General features: G+C 47.9%; 2 protein-coding genes across 2 annotated transcripts; one reads left to right on the forward strand and one right to left on the reverse strand.

Annotated features, from left to right (window-relative positions):
* The first annotated feature begins 1,261 nt into the window (after positions 1 to 1,261).
* On the forward strand, positions 1,262 to 10,662 carry LOC127344393 (uncharacterized). The gene is made up of 9 exons (XM_051370658.2): positions 1,262 to 2,814; positions 3,307 to 3,388; positions 3,480 to 3,561; positions 3,722 to 3,844; positions 4,371 to 4,448; positions 8,780 to 8,883; positions 9,054 to 9,141; positions 9,209 to 9,307; positions 10,340 to 10,662. The coding sequence occupies exons 1-9, from the start codon at positions 1,377 to 1,379 to the stop codon at positions 10,430 to 10,432; spliced, it is 2,187 nt and encodes a 728-aa protein (XP_051226618.1). The 5' UTR covers positions 1,262 to 1,376; the 3' UTR covers positions 10,433 to 10,662.
* A 1,657-nt stretch (positions 10,663 to 12,319) lies between these two features.
* On the reverse strand, positions 12,320 to 18,566 carry LOC127344394 (auxin transporter-like protein 1). The gene is made up of 7 exons (XM_051370659.2): positions 17,978 to 18,566; positions 17,596 to 17,839; positions 17,282 to 17,467; positions 16,747 to 16,859; positions 16,305 to 16,586; positions 14,224 to 14,689; positions 12,320 to 12,914 (listed from the first exon to the last, which is right to left on the reverse strand). Exons 2-7 carry the CDS (start codon positions 17,797 to 17,799, stop codon positions 12,696 to 12,698), a joined length of 1,470 nt encoding a protein of 489 aa, XP_051226619.1. The 5' UTR covers positions 17,800 to 17,839; positions 17,978 to 18,566; the 3' UTR covers positions 12,320 to 12,695.
* Positions 18,567 to 18,893: the final 327 nt, after the last annotated feature.

The following is an 18,893-nucleotide window of genomic DNA, read 5'->3' on the forward strand; positions in this document are numbered from 1 at the left end:
ATCACGTACCACCGTCCCGAGGACTCTCCGCCCTATGGCCCCTTACTTCTTCTCCCCCTCGGGAGGATCCCTCCTCCGAGGTATCGTCGAATAGGCAACGATAGTGTGCCTCGTCGGGGGATCCCATCCAATATGGAAGAGGAGGCGAAGCTTTGGAAGAAGCTTGGGAATTGTGACGCCTGGAAAAATAAAAATCACACTCTGGCGCTTCGCTCATGATTGCCTTCGATCTGGTGAACAACTGGTACGGCGCAAAATTCCAGCGTCACGAGCATGTGTTTTTTGTTGCAAGTTTGAGGAAGCTGCACACACACATTACTTTTTTATCAGTTTGCCAAGGATGTTTGGGACGAGCTAAATAACGTGTTTGCAATCAAGCTAGGCAAGAAGAATTTTGTTAACCCCAACCCCCAAGGCCTGGATGTTTAATTTTTCTATCTAGATCATCTGGAGGGGATTTGACGGTGCTGGCCGTGGCTTTCTGGTTCCTTTGGGAACACATAAATGGTATAAGGAATGGAGAATTGTTGACACATCCTAGAGCCATGGCTGAGCAGATTAAGACATATGTACACATGATCGAGTTGCATCTTCGCAAACCAGCGTCTAACCACATGTGTGAGTCCAGCAGTTCTGCGGCAATATGGACTCCACCACCAGAGGGTACGGTTTAGATTAATGTCGATGCAGCTTTGTTTAAATCTTCTAACAAAATGGGAGTCAGCGCCGTGATCAGAAGCCACAATGGTGAATGCTTGCGTGCAGCGAGCTAATCAATGAGATTACGTCGCCCGAACTAGCAGAAGCACTTGCCATTCGACGTGCATTGGCTCTCACTCGGGAGGAGGGTTACGGCAGGATCATGCTGGCTGCAGACTGTCTTTGAGTGGTGAATCGCATAAACAAGCTCCACCCCGGACCGCTCGTTCTTGGGAGTGGTCATTCAGGACATCAAGAAGGAGGCGTAAAACTTTGTATCCTATGCCTTCTTCCATGTTCCTCGTAAGTGTAATGAAGCGACACGTATACTAACTCGACGTTCTGAAACTTCTAGGGAATCACATCTGAGAAACACTTTTGTAATAATTAAATTTGATCAATAAAATGCAATTTCCGCTAAAAAAAATTGCACGATTTCTGTGTACAACGACATCAAGTTCAGCAGCAGATGCACTCGCCTTCCAAATTTCAATTTCCAACATTTGTTACATTTGCCCTAAATCCCTTTTTCCCTCCCCTAAACCCTATATTTCCCATTTCAAGTCCCAGAGGAAACCCATCCTCAAGCCAGATCGAAGAGTCAGCGTCAAAACCACGGTAAAACCTAGCACAAATTCGACCTCAAATCTGCCACCGCCGGCACCCCGTTCGCAGCCATGGCGACCTCCTTCGCGTTCGGCAATTCCGGCGCGGCGGGATCCACCTCGCCCTCGCCCTTCTCCTTCTCCACCGCCCCATCCGCCTTCTCCTCCTCCCCGGCACCCGCGTTCGGTTCCTCCCCGGCACCCGCCTTCGGCTCCTCCGCCTTCCCTTCCGCCGCCGCCTCTACTCCCGCTTTCGGTTCGTCCCTCTTCGGAGCCTCCCCCGCCTCCGCATCCGCTCCCGCCGCCGCTTCCTCCCCGTCCCCTTTTGGCTTCGGGGCCACTGGTTTTGGGGCCGCTCAGCCGCCTTCCTCGTCCGCCTCGCCCCTCTTCGGAGTAGCCGCCACCTCCGCCGCGGCAACCACACCCACCATGTTCGGCACCACCACCACCACCCCCAGCATCTTCGGCGCACCAGCCACCTCATCTGCGGCCACTACCCCGAGCATCTTCGGCGCATCGGCCACCTCATCTGCGGCCACTACCCCGGGCCTCTTCGGCGCACCAGCCACCTCATCTGCGGCCAGCACCCCGAGCCTCTTCGGCGCCGCATCCACCCCCGCGACCACTCCAGGTATCTTCGGCGCGACCACCGCCGCCGCCACCACCCCCAGCCTGTTCGGCGCCGTCTCTTCCGCCGCGTCCACGCCGGGCTTCGGCTTTGGCTCATCCGCGTCAGGCGCCACCACTGCCCCAACACCGTCATTCGGCTTCAACAGCGCGCCCGCCGCATCTAGTACCGCCGCTACCTCAGCTTCCACACCGGCTCTAGGGTTTGGGGCCGCCACTGGCTCGACCTTGTTTGGATCCACCTCGCCTGCGCCTCTATTCGGCACCACCGCCGCCTCGTCTCCAGCTACGACCGCGCCATCCCTTGGTTTTTCATTATCCCCAGCAACTACTGCCTCAGCCCCCTCGTTCGGCTTCGCACCATCGTCAGGAAGCACCACATCTTCCCTGTTCTCGTCTGCTCCCTCAGCCTCCGCCTTCTCGTTCTCTAACAGTGCTCCCGCCGCTTCATCCACGCCGGCCAGTGGTTTCTCCTTGGCCACTTCGCAGGCTGCGTCTGCTCCCTCGATGTTCTCAAGCACAGGTGCAGCAGCAAGCTCGTCAGCGAGCTCCCTTTTTGGTGCATCTTTTGCTGCTCCTACACCGACATTTGCCTCTGTTTCTGCAACGACTGCATCCACTGTGCCATCAGCTACTGCTACTCCTGCAACAGCGGGGTCATTGTTCTCGGCACCACCTTCTTCCTCTCTTGGCTTCAGCTTTACAGTACCGCCATCAGCTTCATCATCAGCAGCAGTTACAGCCACCATTACAAGTTCCTCAACATCTGCAGCCGTGACAACCACCACCCCTTCAACTACGACGAGCGCGTTTCCTAGTTTTAGCCTGCAACCAACTACTCAAGCTTCTGCCTCAACGTCGGTGGCTCCGTCAACACTGTTTGGTGAGCTATCGCATTTCTTCACTCTTAGCACTTCATTATAAGTCGATGGCATGTGCTTACACTAGCTCGGTGGCAGTATGTACCATGCCCCTGCATTTTGTTTAGAATAATAAGTGCTAATAGCTCACGATATCTATATCCTGAAATACTTATTGGATTCAGGACCCAATATCAACATTGTTTGGTGATATATTGTATTATTCACTCTTAGTACTTTCTCGGTGTCATGTGCTTAGAGCCTTAGATTAGCTCGGTGACAGTATCTACCATGCCTGTGCATTTTGTTTGGAATAATATAAGTGTCAATAGCTCACGATATCTATATCCAGAAATACTAATTGGAGTTAGGACCCAATGTTAACAATGCAGAACTATGCACATGTGCCTTTAGTTGCCATGTAAATCCTTATTCCACTATCACTTCTTTCTACATTAATGTCTGCCTTTAGTTTGTTTGTTAAATTCTGAAGCAATAAATTTGGCAATCTTCAGGTTCTACTACACCCACAAGCACGTCAGCCATCACGACCACAACTCAGGCGACTTCATCAGCTGTTCAAGCTAGCACCACTGGGTTGTACATGCCCCCTTGATTTATTTCTACCAGAACTTGTTAGTGGAGTTGCGCTGCAAGGTTTTAACATTTCTGTGTGTTCTTGCTGCAGATCTACTACTAATGCTATTACTCCAGCAGCATCCCAAGCACCAAAGCTCCCATCAGAAATTGTTGGTAAATGTGTTGAGGAGGTATTGCACTTATCTTTTTTAATTACAGTTTTTTAGTTTACAAGAGTGCTTGCATTTCGATATCAAACCTGTATTCTAGGCTGGATTGATCTTCTATTGTGTTCTCTGAACATCTTCATCTGCTATTCAGTAAGTTGGCTCATGCAATTACCTACTGCAGATTATTAGGGACTGGAACAATGGGCTTCAAGACCGTACTGCTAAGTTCCGGAAGCATGCCACTGCCATATCTGAGTGGGACAGGAGAATTCTGCAAAATAGGAATGTTCTTATAAGGCTTGAGGTACGATTTGTCTCCAATTCTAAATGTATGTAACCTCCATTAATATTATATTTTGGCTCCAATTCTCGTACGGAATTTACTATAAACTGACAAAGAACAAAGAGAGTATGCACACATTACATTCTGGTTTTCTAGTTCAATTCATGAAAGCTTTTGCAGTTAGGAAAAATGGCCAGAGCTCTTTAGGCTATATACACACTTGCGGATTTTTAGTTTGTTAACCACTGTGTTTCTAGAAAGAGTGGTTAACACAAATTTAGCACCAGTTATACTCACCGGAGACTCCAAGCCTACAACCTCATTTATTTTGGGACTGAACCAGTAGTAAGTTTTAAAATGAATAGGAATAGAACCTAGTACTTAATGAATTATAATTAGCTATCTGGAGAACTGATGTGGTAGTTAATGAACTCAACTCTAATTGTCTATCTGGAGACCATGCGATGTTTTTTTTCATGAATTCTGATGTTGACAGTATTTTTTCTTTGTTATAATGTTCAATACTTGATGTCAACCTGCTGTGCAGGCTGATGTTGCTAAAGTTGTTGAAACACAAACAAGCTTGGAGAGGCAACTTGAGTTGATAGAAACTCATCAGAAAGAGGTGGGTGGGAGTGTGAACTTTTTCTTGCATACTAATATACCATAGCTTAGTTCTTGTTGAATGTTTATGTTTGTCACTTTGCTTAGCTGAATTTCATTTTAGTTGCTATCCACATGGCATTGAGTTGTCATTTCATATTCTTAAGCTGCCCTGTCAGGATGAATCCTTCTTTTGATTAGACTGTTTTTCCAACGCAACCAATAGTCTAGAATAGTACAGAGTAGACTCTTGTCTGAAAAATTGGTTTCAACCCAGAAACCATCTGCCAGGGTGTATTTTTTCTAAAAATTCAGAGATCTTAGTTATCGCTTATAAATTTACAAGCAAATTATATTGAAGTTTCAGAAAATTGATCAGACCTCAATGTGCATCTGCCCAAGCGTTTTATGGCTCTGGGCTCTTTCTAATTTTTTAGATATAAGTATCTTATATCCTTTTATACCTAAGAATTGTGGTTTAGCTATAACAAAGACCACCAAATTGACGGATTGATGTTGCTTTTCGTTGCAAGAACTTATTGCATCTTTCTCTTTTTGTAAAATCTTGAAGAAACACATCATGGACAGAGGCTACCTGAGGTCTAGATGCTCATTTTCATGTCAGAATGTTTTGAATTTGCGATAAAAGATCCTACAACCGTGATCTAGGTCTGGACAGTTTTTTTTTTTGGCGCGAGAGGCTTTCCGAACCCAATATCACAGTAAACAAGGCATGATACCTGTCCAGTGATGGTGTAATGTGCCTTGGTTGTGGTTGCCGATTATGGAAACTCTTATCCCAAATTTAGAATCTCGTGAAATTCCAACATTTTTTTTTGTTGGCACAATCTGGTTGAGGGCCCAACGTTAAAAGTCCCTCGTATTGGCACAATATGTGTTTATTCTAAGCCTCTGTGATTCGAGGCATAAATAAAATGACTAGTATAGAGGTCATTGCAGCATGACACATCTGGAAGCAAAGCAACGACAAAATCTTCACTAATATCAGGCCCACCTTCCATTCCTGGAAAGCCACAAGTAAATATTATTTTTTGGCGAAAAAGCCACATGTAAATATGACCTCCAGCTTCCGAAATAGAGGCCAAGCTACATATAGCTCTTTATCTGGGCCACTCATGCGCCTTATTTTTTTTATTACAAAAACGAGGTTCTGGCTGTTGTATTTGCTATGTATATTTCATATCTTGCTATCTAGGAATTTATTTTTTCTCAGGTGATTGCCTGTAGCCAGTGACACAACATAGGACATCCATGTGCAATCTTCACTGGACCTGACACTTGATATCTCTTTTCTCCAAATTCAAATTCAATAACCTGGTTGGGATTAACATTGTTTTTTCATGTAATCCAAACAGAGTATTTGAACAGCATTTTAGGGCATAGAGCCAAAGAAGTGCAAATTCATCAGCACAAGCACAATCAGAACCTTTCGCAGAAAGAATGGAATCTTCAGCATATATTAACCAAATTTGTACACTCTATTTATCAACCAATTTGTTCAGCCTGTGTGCAAGCTGATTAAAAGCAAATATATACAGTAGTTGCAGATCTGTTTTTAGCACTCCAAATTCATCCTCAAAGCACAATCTGTCCCTTCTCTCTTAGATAGATTTTTGTTCTGAGAATCACCCCAAAAGTTTACTTCGTTCATGTAAAATTACAAGCAGCGCACTGAGAAGAAAAACTAGATAAATACGTACAAATTAAATCAGAATCCCGATCAAACCCAATCAATAGAAAAACATCTGCTCAGATTCAAAAGTAGCGAAATTGTGAATGGATAAATCGCCGGTAAAGCCGTGCTTCAAATCTATCTTGTCACCAGTTCACTGACCTTCCTCTCCGATCTGGAAGCACCTTACCTACCTCCCCAGTGCCGCTCTGCCTCCATCAATCGTATCTTCACTGGGCTTGACCTGCGATTCACCTCGCCAACCACCTTGTCGCCGGCAGTGTCCAACTTCACCGACTTCCCCATGCATCCTCAGAGGTTAGATCTGACCAGCATCTTTGTGGTTGGCACCATGGCTGCCCGGTCTGAACTTCTGTTGCTGCCGGAGTCCCTCCTGTCGTAGAGTGGGTCGAGAGATCGGGAGAGAGGTGTGTGGACCTGAAAAGGTTAACAAGAGAACGGTGTGCGAGTGTGACTGAAAAAGCGTGTGGCTCCAGCGCAGCAGGCTAATTGATTGCCACAGATCATGGGCCAGGTCAAAGCTTCATGGGCAACCGCGTTGTGATACAGCTCTGTATTAATAGTATTGTTTCCCATTTTGCTTCCAGAAAATAGATTTCAGCAATCCCCGAGAGCAAATGCATGGCCCACATAGCGATTGTCCTGTCCCTTGGGCTCTATTTGTCCACATCGCTCCAGCTTCAGGCTATTATACTGAAGGAGTCTAAGACCCCCCTCCCCCTCTTAGTTTGGCTCAGTTCTCTATGTTAATCCTTTGTACACCTGATAGCTTACATTTGATTTTTCTAACCCGGCGCTCTGTATTTACTTCTTTTGCTCTCTGACATTGTGTTTTGTCTCCTGTATTTAGTCCTTACACAGAGTTACCCTTTTTTTATAAAAAAGTTCACTGTTGGGACTCTACAGTTCTTCATTTGAAACCAGCAAAGGTCTGCAATATTGATAAAGAGCTTGGTTCATTGTTCAGTCATATGCAGTTTGTCATTTCAAAGTGGCGTCAATAAAAGATTTCATGTTGCTGAGTCGAGCCGAGCCCGCAGAGCTGAGTCGGCATGTTGACCGCTATGTCGACAACTGGGCATTGGGTGTAATACTAATATATAATATATAATATGACAGGAAATATGAAACTATTCCTCATATGGCAGCAAATTAGGAGATTTAGCAATATAAATATGGCAAACTAATACAATAGTAGTTGATGACATAACTCTTAACACACATCCCTAAGCCTGAAATCATATTGTGTAGATGATGGAATGGCGTCTTTGAACTTCAGCTGCATCTTCCGCATCTATAGCTCGCTCTATGGCTTTAAGCTTCCTTTTATCTAAGTAGCTGCTCATCTCTTTCTTAATTTCTTCGGTTGACCCGGGACACTTCTTCACATTAGTGGAACCTCCAGCAAGGTGCCGTACCAACTTTCCAACTCCAGCTTTGACTTTCTGACCCCACAACATACATCAGAGGAAATCCTTCCTCTCTAAATCTGGCCAGAAAGCATACTGCAAAGCTGGGTTGTCAGAGGGCGCCTCCGTGTATATCATATGCCCCTGCAGCTGCAGTATCCATCGGAGTAGGTGACCACTTGCTGCAACAAGAGAGTAATGAGCAGAGCACTGGGGTAGATGTTGGGCACTAGTAGAGGCCACAAAGGATAAACAATGAGCAGATTGGTGGAGTCTGGCAGAAGAGTAGAGGAAGAACGGGGCGGAGGATAAGAAGTGGAGGCAGAGCACAAGAGAAGCGGAGGCGGAAGAGAAGGGAACAGGTGGAGCTGTGTAGGCTTACCAGAGACTGTCAAGAGGGGGGGGGGGGGGGGGGGGTGGGGGCACAAGAGGAAGAAAGGGAGGGAGGCGGAGCAAATGAAGAAGCGGAGGCAGACGAGAAGGGGGGCTTACCAGCGGCGCTGAAGCTTAGTGGCGGTGTCGGTGCAGGTGTGCAGCTCTCTTTCTCCCGAGTTCCTCTTCTGCAGTGGTCGATGCCCTCATTATCCTGTCCGATTTGCATTTCCCCTCCGAGGTGAGCGCCAATCTCCCTGAGTTGCCCCCAGATTCCACCAAATCTCCCGCTGATTCCACCCTGAGTGAGCGACCCAGTACCACAGGCGACGCCCAGTTGACCATGCGACGACTTTTTTTCCCTGGGCGCCCGCCTAACTTGGATTTCTGGTGACCGGATGACGTAGTGTCGAAAAAGCGATGATCAGGCGACAGTGAAAACCATGGCATCAGTGATAAAATATTTTAATATTGCCACAGCCCATGAAAAAGGATGCATGTTGTCTTGAAACAGCCCCCCTCTGGTAGTAGGGATGCTGTGGGATCCAACTTTTAAGTCATTTCAAGATTTCTTGTTCAATTCTTTTGCTCAAAATTTGACTTGTTGATTTTGAACACGTGAATAGAAGTGGGAATCCCACTTGACACCCTAAACTGGTACTTGTCTGGACTTGTGAGGCCGGAACCAAAATGCCATTTTCAACAAACTAAAGTGTAAATTCAAGGAAATCAATTATGCAGGATGATCACTACCGAATGTTTAGATTTGTCTGTTTTGCGGTTTAGCCAAACAATGTTAATTCGCAGAGAGGAATTGTTCAGCCTTGTATTTACAACCTAGTCGTTTTATAACTGCAGGTGGACAAGGCTCTACAGAGCATGGAGGAGGAAGCTGAACGGATATTCCAGGATGAGCGTGTCTTACTTCGTGAAGATGAGGCTGCCTCTGCAAGAGATACAATGTTAGTGAAATGTATTTTTTTTGCTGTTTTAGCTACTTATTTTAGTCTTGGTTTAGTCTAACTCTTCAATCTGTAGTAACTGTAGTATAAGAAAATATCACAACTTATTTGGAAAACAAAAACATGCTTTGCTTGAAATCTTCTCTAACTGAATTATTTGCGATGCAAAGGTATGAGCAAGGTGAAGTCGTAGAGAATGAATTGCAACATATGACAGAACAAGTAAAATCCATCATTCAGACCATGAATGCTACTCAGGTAAAAGTTACAGGTTTTAGCATTTGTCTGGTTGTGAGCTATCCTTGAGTCTCATTGTCCAATGCAGGGTGGTGAGCTAGAGGCAGCGGATAGCATGGCGCCATTCGATGTTGCTGTTCGGATACTGGATAATCAACTGCGCTCTCTAATGTGGATTGATGAGAAGGTCAGGGAACCGTTTTTGTGACTGATTTATTATATTTAGTTTTTGGAAATAGTCCAGATTACCCACTGAACTTTGATGCTTGGCCTGTCAAACTGCTTGAACTTTACAACCAAATACCTTCCCTCTCCTAAGCATTCAAAGCCGAAACCTGAAAGTTTAACCCATCTAGGCCGTTTTAAGGATGGTTTTGTAAAAAATATGGATTTAGGAAGTCCATCTAATGCCCTGAACTTTGAACAATAGCCGTCTAACTCCCCCCCCCCCCTATAAAATCAAGTATTGAACTCCCACAAACTTTAGAATCCATTTCATTTAACCCAGTGGAACAACCTTGTCTCAGGGGTTCAAAATTACACTATCTGGTTTAGAAAGTTCAGGATAGTTATCTGCTCTTCATCTTAAGTAGATTGTCCACCGTTTCCATATCCTCAAAAGGTTTGCGAATGGTAGTTGCATTTGGGATGAGCTGTCGGTTTTGTGTGCCACGTTTCCTTTTTTGTTTTGTAGTTTCTGATGTATTTTGAAGGTGGTACCTTGCTTTGTGCTGAGCTAATCTTTGTGTTCATTACTATTATCTTCTGCATCCCAATTGTTCTATCTTTTGAGGGTATAGGTGCTAGTGCGCAACCAGTAATGTTCATCTGGTGCAGAATAGTATCTCCAGTTTTGTGTGCTATGATATAATAGTATCCTTCTGTTGAGCTGAATTTAGGAACTTGATTCCTTTTGTGGGCACACTATCTGATAGAATCGTGTGTTTGAATAAAAACCTGGTAGCTTTTATCCCTGTACTTTTAAGTCCTGTTCTGCTGAATCCTGCTTTTTTCACCAACATCATATTTTCTGGTTTGGGCCTTTGAATGGCATCAGGGGAACTCGATCCCAATCATTTATGTTTCTTCCTTTACATGATGTTCGGTATTAGGCGTATCTATGCCATGTTCTTGTAACAGTGATTATTTGGTGCGATTAGTTGGTCTGATGGGCTGATGCAAAATCATTATTGCTCTCCTTTTCCCCGATACTTCACAGGCGAATGAGTTCTCAAACAGGATACAGAGACTGCCCAACAATAGTACTGTGGCTGAGCGCGACTCAGGAATTCCAAGGTTTTGGTTAAGCTGATTTGATCCTGGATGGACATTGCTTCGTGTTCTGCTCAAGGGTGCTAGAACATGCTGTTTCAGAGTGAAGGTTTTACCGTTCTCCCCTTTATTCAAGTTCTCATGTGACATGTTGCTCTAACATGATGTACTGTTGTTGGTGATGTTCTTTGGAATTCAAACTGCTTGTCAGATAAACTACTCTGCTTCGTTAACTGATGAAAAAACTATTCATCGCGAGCTTTTGCGTTATTCTGTCGTCTTCAGACGAGGAAACATATGTGTGCGCCATTTTTTTTTTGTTTAGGATTAATTCTGAATGTTTCCAGGCCAGTTTAGTTGAAATATGTAGTCAACTATGATAAGTCAGGTGGTTTTACTAACTGCTGTATTGACCGCTGGGCTGTGCATACTACATAGGCATATGTAGGCAACTATAGGGCATAGGCCCATCAGAAATCTTCTGAGCTATCTCTCGCGATCTGCTCTGATACTTTGTCCAAAAGCATATGAACTTTTGGGAAAGACGCATTGTTGCTATCTCCCAGCCGCTTTCCCTGCGCTATGAGCAAAAGATGTGGATGTGTATTAGCAGGCTCCCCATGACATAAATTTGGTTGGCTAGTCCCATGTTATGCTTGCCTAGTGTTTTTTGATGTGGGTTATGGAATCTAGATTGCACCTATAAAGAAAGCTATCATCTCCCTTTACCTGAAACGAAGTCTTGGTAAAAATAGTCAGACAGCACAAGTGATTGGGAAATTAGGCACGCCAGGCACACTGGCATTTGACATGCATGTTAGCGTCACCTACATTATCTCTGCAAACAGCAGTACTCACTGCTGTAGACAATTTAGTTGCTACCAGTATTCTTTTGTAGCCTGGGATTCCATTCAACGGCAAGTTGCAGTTGCATGTGAAAGACCGGTCCAATAGAGTGAATCAAGTATTGATTGTAGCGTACCATATGATTAAAACCCTGGGCAACTTGGTGTTAGATTAAGACGTGTGCGCTGTGAAGTCGAAAGCACATGCTGAACCCCCGCTGGTAGCTCTTATCCCTCTCTCAAGGACTGTCGGAAGATACCAGCAAAAGGAAATCTGGAGAGGGGTACCAGTCAAGATAGCACATGCCACCTCCACCTCCACCTCCATGCATGTGAAGCTTGATGCCCGAGGCAGGAGGGAGGATTAGAGAATCCATCTCGATCATCTCCCGTTTGGAATGCAAGAGGAGGAGGATGCTCACATGGGCCAATTAAAGCACAATCTTGTCATCTCTGTAATCAAAGTCCGTATTGATGCTGTGATGCAGAAGCCAATAACGATAATAACGTACGAACAGTAGTGGAGTGGAGTCCAATCCTTGAAAGTGAAGCTCACCCACCGGCGTGTAGTACGAGTATGGTATGATAAGACGGGCCGGTAATCAGGGTCGTCGTCGCCGTCGTCCGTGTGACGCGGTGTCACTATGCAAATCGCAAAGCCAGCGGTCTCCCCGCCCCATCTTTAGAAATCTCGAGCGTTTCAGCCTCACAAGCGACTTCACTTGTGCGCGCCATCATGTCCCGCGCCGACCAACGCACTACGCCATTCATTCATTCATTACCGAGCACACAATCTTTCCCCCGTATCTTTACGCCCCTTTCAAAATTTCTCCTAGAAGATCTTGATCGATCGCCTGGCCTAAAGGCAGCAAGCACGGGCCAAAAGGGGTGCCGCCAACAGCGAGGAGTCGCCACATTTACACCGAGGAACATCCAAAGCGGAGGCCATAAACAAAGGCCTCCGTGCTCTGCCTTTAGCTAGCAGGAGGAATCAACAGTGCATTACAATTACTCACTCCCTAGCGCTACACAACACAACATGGATCAAGCTCCAGCGGAGAATGAAGGAGAACACGACCAAGAGAGTGAACCCTACATGATATGTTAATATCATCATCATATGAAATCTCACATGAGCTGCAAGTCTTATAAGCCATGATCGACGACCATCACATATACTCATATCGGAGGAGCAAGCCAAACACAAACATTACCAACGGATCGATCGGGGGTGGGGGAAGCAACTGGCTGACGGGCCGGGGCGAGGTCCTAGGGACCGACCCCAGGAAGCGCCCTGTTCTACTGTGGTGTGACTCACTGACACCCTAGGCTTGTATATTACAAGGCGACCAAAACCTAGCGACATTACTGGTGTTGTTGCGCCGTGCTGTGCCGGGAGAGGGGAAGATCAAGCTCCTTTGCTTCGTCCCCTTCGGTGGCATGCACGCGACGATCGACCTAGTGCTGCGACGGCGCTGCGGCGATGACGGCCGGCTTGGGGCACTGGTAGCACTTGGCGAAGAGGCCGAAGGTGTCGATCTGCCGCACGAAGTTGACCATGCTGGCCCAGCCGCCGAGCCCGAAGCCGACCACCAGCACCCACACCACGATGAAGGCGTTGATCATGAACATCGCCGTCCAGCTCGGCAGGAAGAACGGTGGCTTCTCCGCTGCGTTCTGTTCGTTGCATTCAGAAAAAGGAAGCTCGTCAGAAAGAAAGGAAAAACCAATATGCACAGCAGGATGGTGATGTTATGCAGACTGTCGCACGAAATAAATGGTGTGCGTGTATGTTAGATTCGCCGTACAACAGGCACATCCGATTTATTTCCTTTTTGCAAAGCTGGAAGAAGATGAAGAAAAACGAGGAATCGAGAGAGAGGGAAAGGGACCCGGCAGCGACCCGCAACACAAAAATCTCTATGGACGTCTCCGTCTCCAGCGACGGCGCCCTTCGCCTCATGCTGTCACCCGCGTGAATAGCCCCAGCCAGGCAGAGTCCAGACGCGCCGGGCCAACGCCGCGACGGCGACCGGCGGCGGCTCGTGACAGTATCAGTATGTCACGAAGCATCAGCAACTGTTAGACGACTATGAGGAGGAGATCCATGTCAACGGTTGCTATCCCGGCGACCCATCATCGGCACGACGGACGGTTTGTATCTTGCCCCTGTGCTCCTGTGCTGTGCGGCGGGGGACCAGTTAGCTCGCTACTACTACTACTATTTCACCAACGGGATGGACCATTTGTAGGGTGGTACTAAGCCAGGAGAAGAACTGGCACCATCGACGATGGCTTAACTGGCTAACCGCTACGGGCGAATTGCCATGCCGTAGCGACGGGCGAACGGACGGAGGGGGAGGTTGCAGCAAGCAAGCAAATGGGAGAGGGATCGAGGATCCATGTCGTTGTCGGGCGGATTAATGTGGTCGTTGGCTGGATCAAATGATTGGGGGACTCGCCCACCATTGCCCATTGCTTATCTTGGAAAGAGGAGGTAGGGGGCCGGCTGGTGCAGTCAACACACAGTGCATGTGGTACTACGTGCATGGATCTCCACTGTCTATTCTATTGCCTTGGCCTCCCCTTGGGCGTGTTCCATTCCAGTCGGGTCACTGTTGATGCGTGATGGACCATGGATGTATCCATGGTACTGGTGCTAGAGCGAGGGGATGAACTGAGAACCGGACCATGCATGGAACGGAAGCAGCTGGCAATTGCACGGCTCAATAATCCTACTAGTGGCAATCATTGGTTAAGCTGGTCGGATAAACAAAGAAAAAGCTGTGGTACTACACCCCTACAGTAATCTGAAAGAAATTAGGAGCACGGCCGCATCAAGCATCAATGCAGATCATGCATGCTACCTGCCATTTAGTATGTTGTGATGTAGGCAATTCAAAGAAATAAAAACATGCAATGCAAGCAAATGTAGTGATGATCGATGCAAAATGCAAGGACGAGATGGGAGATGAAGAAAGCTTACGGCGCGGGCGGAGGCGGTGCGGTAGGTGAGTATGTGCGCGAGGGAGGGGATGATGTAGACGGTGAAGCTGACGAGGAGGGCGCCGACGGCGGAGTTGATGGGCCCGAAGAAGGGGAAGATGATGGCGAGGAACCAGATGGGGACGACGATGGGGAGCCTGGCGAGGGCGCGCAGGCACAGGCTCTTGGTGTCGTGCATCCCGATCACCTTCTCCCACACGAAGTAGAGCGGGGTGCACGCGAAGCCGAAGGTGATGAACTGGTGGATCAGCATCAGCACCACCGCCGCATCCCGCCACGCCGTCTTGGGCAGCAGCGCGAACGCGTTGGCGTGGGTGAGGAGCTGGTCGCCGTACGCCCAGTACATGGCCGACGCCGACGGCAGCGTCAGCGTGAACACGTACAGCGTCGCCAGCAGGTAGATGTACTTGAACTTGGCGGGTTTCCACATCGCGTGCATGATCTCACTGCACACCAGTCAAACATTTCATCAGCACAAATGTTCCTTGCACACATTGATACATAATTGCATTGCATTGCATTGCGGCTCCACGAAATTAAATGAAATTCTACGATTATATAGTTTTCAGTATCAAGGGAAATATTAACGGACAAAACGGCCTCTGCACATGTGAGCCAATGATGCAGCAATTTTGATGATCATAAGCTGCAAAGATCTCGGCGGCAGGAGGAATCTTGCGAGCTTTCACCAACACATGCTAAGCTCGATCCTCCGGTCAAATAATACAGAGGACCCGACAAATACGGCCAAATAAGTCCGTTGCAAATTATACTAATCGCCTGCAAACTCCGCCACAGCTAACTGCAAGATCGCATATATAATCATGTCACTCCACTCCAAAACTGCAGTAACCACCGAGCTGGACTTGGAATTTGCCTGCCCAGAACAGCTGGAATTCACCTTCTTCTTTAAGGATGCAGAATTCCCAAGGTAGGTTTGCGTCCCCTTTCACCCCACTAAGCTAAAACTTTCCTGTGCTAGGCTAGCCTGACGGCAAGATAAACGGAATCATCAAGAGATGATATATATGTCACACCATACACGTCCCGATCCTACTAGGATGGAATTGCATATCTTGATGTGAACCCTGCACTAGCTGAATTCAGTGAAACCAGGGCCCGTCGTTTTCTTTGACCACAACACCATTCCAGTTTCTCGCCACTAGCGCAAGTACTTAAATACTAAATAGTAATGCCCTAATCGCTGAAGCTGGGAGATACTATAAAAATCCTCGAAATCTCCAGCCCAACGGCGCCCACTAGAGTAGAGCCCTGCAGGGTGTTTGAACACCGCACTGAAACTGCTAGCTCCTCCTTCCGCATGGCCTCAGGCTAATCATGCCTACTAATAAGCAAGCAGCAAAACAATAGAGTATCTCCAATCAACAGATTAATCAACGGCACATGAAGCAATGGGAATATAGCGGTCTATTGTAATGCATAGTGGCCAATCTAATATGCATCACAATTCTTTTTATCTAATAACTAGACTGTATCATGTGTGCTAGCTTGCTAGCTAGTACTGGTAGAAGGGACCTTTTGGATGCATCACCGCACATGAGAGCACCATCAAGCTTTTAGCAGCATTTTTATGGACGATCCGTGGGACTGACTGGCTTATGGAGGTAACCAAGGCTGGTTCCCACCACGCACACGCACAGCCTATCAAGGTTTTTATACGTTTGGATCTGTGCCCCATGAGGCTAGCTAGATGCAAAGCTACTACCTACAATCATGTTAAATTAAGATTAAGATTGATTAAGTTAGACTGTTGCTAGTGTGGTGGTGCTGCAAGTACTAGCATGGACCAGATGGAGTGAGGGAGGGATGGGGGACCGTTGGAATGGAAACCAGAACCAGATTTCCAATCCAGACATGTCCTCCCCATCGCCAGGCAAAAGCTGCAGCGGCCTTCCAGGGTGAAAAGCTCACTACATTTCTATTTTTCTTTCCTCAGGGTAATTCTGTTCACTTACTGAACATAAGTAACAGCTTACTGTATGTACTGAAGCTTAATCAAGCTGCATTTCAGAAAGAAAAAAGATAAGTGCAGTCGCTTACACAGTGACTGCGTGGCCTCCGAAGGTGTAGAGGATGTTGGTGGCTCCGGTGAAGTAGAGCACGAGCTTCTTGGGCCCGGTGTGCGCGACGCCCTCGACCTGGCCGTTGACGAGCGCGGCGATGGTGAGGTACCAGGCGGTGTAGGTGGTCATGCCGAGCCCCAGGAAGGACCAGATCCGGTAGTTGTGGAAGGAGGGGATGAAGACGGTGGTGGCGCAGCAGGCGCCGAAGATGTACGTCCATGTCCGCTTGTCCAGCCGGTCGTTGATGTAGTAGATGTTACTGAACAACAACAGTAATCAGAAATCATGTCAGAAACCACAGCTCAAGACATATATACGCCTGCTTCATGTGCAGTGCAGGGGTAGGCGCGATCGGTGCGACGAGAGCGATGGGTGGGTGTGTGAGTGAGGAAGAAGATGATATTGACCGACGGACGAACCTGGCGCAGGCGATGAGCTGGATGACGGTGCCGAAGAGCAGGAACGTGCAGTTGAAGGCGAGGCCGGCCGCCTTCCAGTACGGGCCCAGCAGCCCATCAAGCACCTCGAACCACTGGTCAACATCACGCACAGCTTTTAATTCCTCAACATTAATCAGGAGTAGTACAAATACACGATTAGTAACCATAATTACCGGGAGCTAAAAATGGAAGGGTTAAGGAACTCTAAAATTATAAGGCAGCCGCATTCATAAGCAAAGCAACTATACTAGGAGAGCTGAGAGCTCAGCGGAGACGGAGAAGATTGCATGAAGCAGCTAGGGCCATTTTCAGCAGAAAGGCGAGCATTTTTCGCAGCAAAGGATGGATCGACAGTGACGGAAAGAAAGGCGTGTTCGTTTGATAAAGCAGGATAAGAGGAAACCGAAATCCGTTAGCGAGGAGACGAGACGATGAGGAGGATGAAGAAGAGGAGGGAGACAGGATAAGAGAGACGAGGACGGCACGGCCTGTAATGGCAGCTGAGACGGTTTACCTGGATAACGTGGTTCTTGAAGCTGACCCCCTCCTTCTCCTTGCGGGAGCGGTACTCGACGTAGAGGACGCTGATGAGGTAGGCGGTCCAGCTGCCGAGGAAGCCGTAGAAGAGCTGCAGGACGATGCCCGAGACCATGCCCAACTGCGAGAAGGAGTAGGGCAGCGTCAGGAGCACCTGGGCGACCTGCAACGAACAAGAATCCATGGGTTAACCACCAATAATCATCACCATGTCTCTGATCGATCGAAAGATGCTCTCTTGCTTGTTCGTTCTTGAGTACGGCACTCTGCTGTAGTGTTCTTCATCAGTACCTGGTTGGATGCGCAGCTGAACCATGCGTCCCAGACGGAGCCACCGTGCCAGAGGAAGCTGGTGACGCTGAACTTGCCTCCACCGTGCTGCTCCTCGTCGTCGCCGTCGGCGGCGCCGCTGACCCCCATCACCCCGACCTCCTCCTCCTTGCCGTTGCCGGCTGCCACGATGGACTCCTCCCCGCCATGCTCGCGCGGCACCATCCTCCTTCTCTCCCACACTCTGGCTGTGCTGGGCTGTGCTCTGTACGGACGGAAGCAGAAGCAGAAAAAGCACGTTGGATCAAGATCCAGAACAGCACAAACGCTACGACCAATACAGAGAGGAAGGAAGGAACCGAGGCAGGAATATATATAAAAACACGAGGGCTGAAACACCAACCTTTTTCCCGCGGGGAGAAAAAAGATTTGGAGATCGCGGGCGGAGTGATGAGCAGTGAATGCAGGGGTGCTGTAACGGGGGATGGGAGGCCACGGAATTTACTGTGCTATTGAATCGAAGCAGGAGTGGGCTTCGTTGTTGTAGCGCTCTGTTCGCCGCTGCTGCTGCTGCTGCTCGGAGAGGTAGCTAGCTAGCTAGGGGCGTGATGGTGGCCGCGCCGCCCGGGTGGTACAGTCGCAGCAGAGCTGGAAGACACTTGACTCTCTGCCCTGCCGCCGTGTTCTCGGCTCTGCTTCCACCTCTCTGCTCTATTCTTCCTTTATGGCGGAGGGAGGGAGTAATGGGGCAGGACGGACGGGGAGGCTAGAGAGAGAGAGAGACAGAGGGCGCCGCAACGGAGTTGTGGGCTACCGTAGCCTCCCTCGTAGGTGAGGTGTGTGTTCAGAAAGAGAGAGAGGAAGAAAGAACTGAGCTCCGGGGGATGATGATGATCCGGCGAGACCGACGAGCGAGTGTGGAGATGGGGAGGAGGAAGAAGGGAACAAGTTGCGGCTTTATAACGCTCTGCTCAGCTGGCTTGGAGTTTCCAACACCCTACTTTTTCTTTCCCCCTGATTTCTCACTCGCCCTTTTACATTTTGCGCTTCCCTTCTGTCTAGTGTTCTTTCTTAATCATTTCCCTTGTGAATTTCTTCTTCTTCCTCTTGTATCTGTCTCTCGCTAGTGTACCTTGGTGGGTGAAACCATGGTGCTGTGGTGGTAAATCTCGACGTGGATCTTTATGGCGGTGACTTGATTGGATTAAAAAATTGGCTTCACTTCAACGGAGCAACGGTAGGAAGTGAGGCGAAAGGCCGTATTAACTGCCGGCCTTGCAAAAAAGTCTTCGCTCCTGGTATTTTTTGTTCAGAGAGAG

The sequence above is a fragment of the Lolium perenne genome, chromosome 3, assembly GCF_019359855.2.
Source record: "Lolium perenne isolate Kyuss_39 chromosome 3, Kyuss_2.0, whole genome shotgun sequence".
Classification (NCBI taxonomy): Eukaryota; Viridiplantae; Streptophyta; class Magnoliopsida; order Poales; family Poaceae; genus Lolium; species Lolium perenne.

What these genes read in the sequence shown, in the direction of transcription:
- LOC127344393 (XM_051370658.2), top strand. Translation starts at nt 1,377, where the DNA reads ATGGCGACCTCCTTCGCGTTCGGCAATTCCGGCGCGGCGGGATCCACC. An exon ending in GGCTCCGTCAACACTGTTTG is followed by an intron (nt 2,815 to 3,306) that starts GTGAGCTATCGC and finishes GGCAATCTTCAG; the next exon opens with GTTCTACTACACCCACAAGC. An exon ending in TAATGTGGATTGATGAGAAG is followed by an intron (nt 9,308 to 10,339) that starts GTCAGGGAACCG and finishes GATACTTCACAG; the next exon opens with GCGAATGAGTTCTCAAACAG.
- LOC127344394 (XM_051370659.2), bottom strand. Translation starts at nt 17,799, where the DNA reads ATGGTGCCGCGCGAGCATGGCGGGGAGGAGTCCATCGTGGCAGCCGGC. An exon ending in TCAAGAACCACGTTATCCAG is followed by an intron (nt 16,860 to 17,281) that starts GTAAACCGTCTC and finishes GATGTTGACCAG; the next exon opens with TGGTTCGAGGTGCTTGATGG. An exon ending in GGAGGCCACGCAGTCACTGT is followed by an intron (nt 14,690 to 16,304) that starts GTAAGCGACTGC and finishes ACTGGTGTGCAG; the next exon opens with TGAGATCATGCACGCGATGT.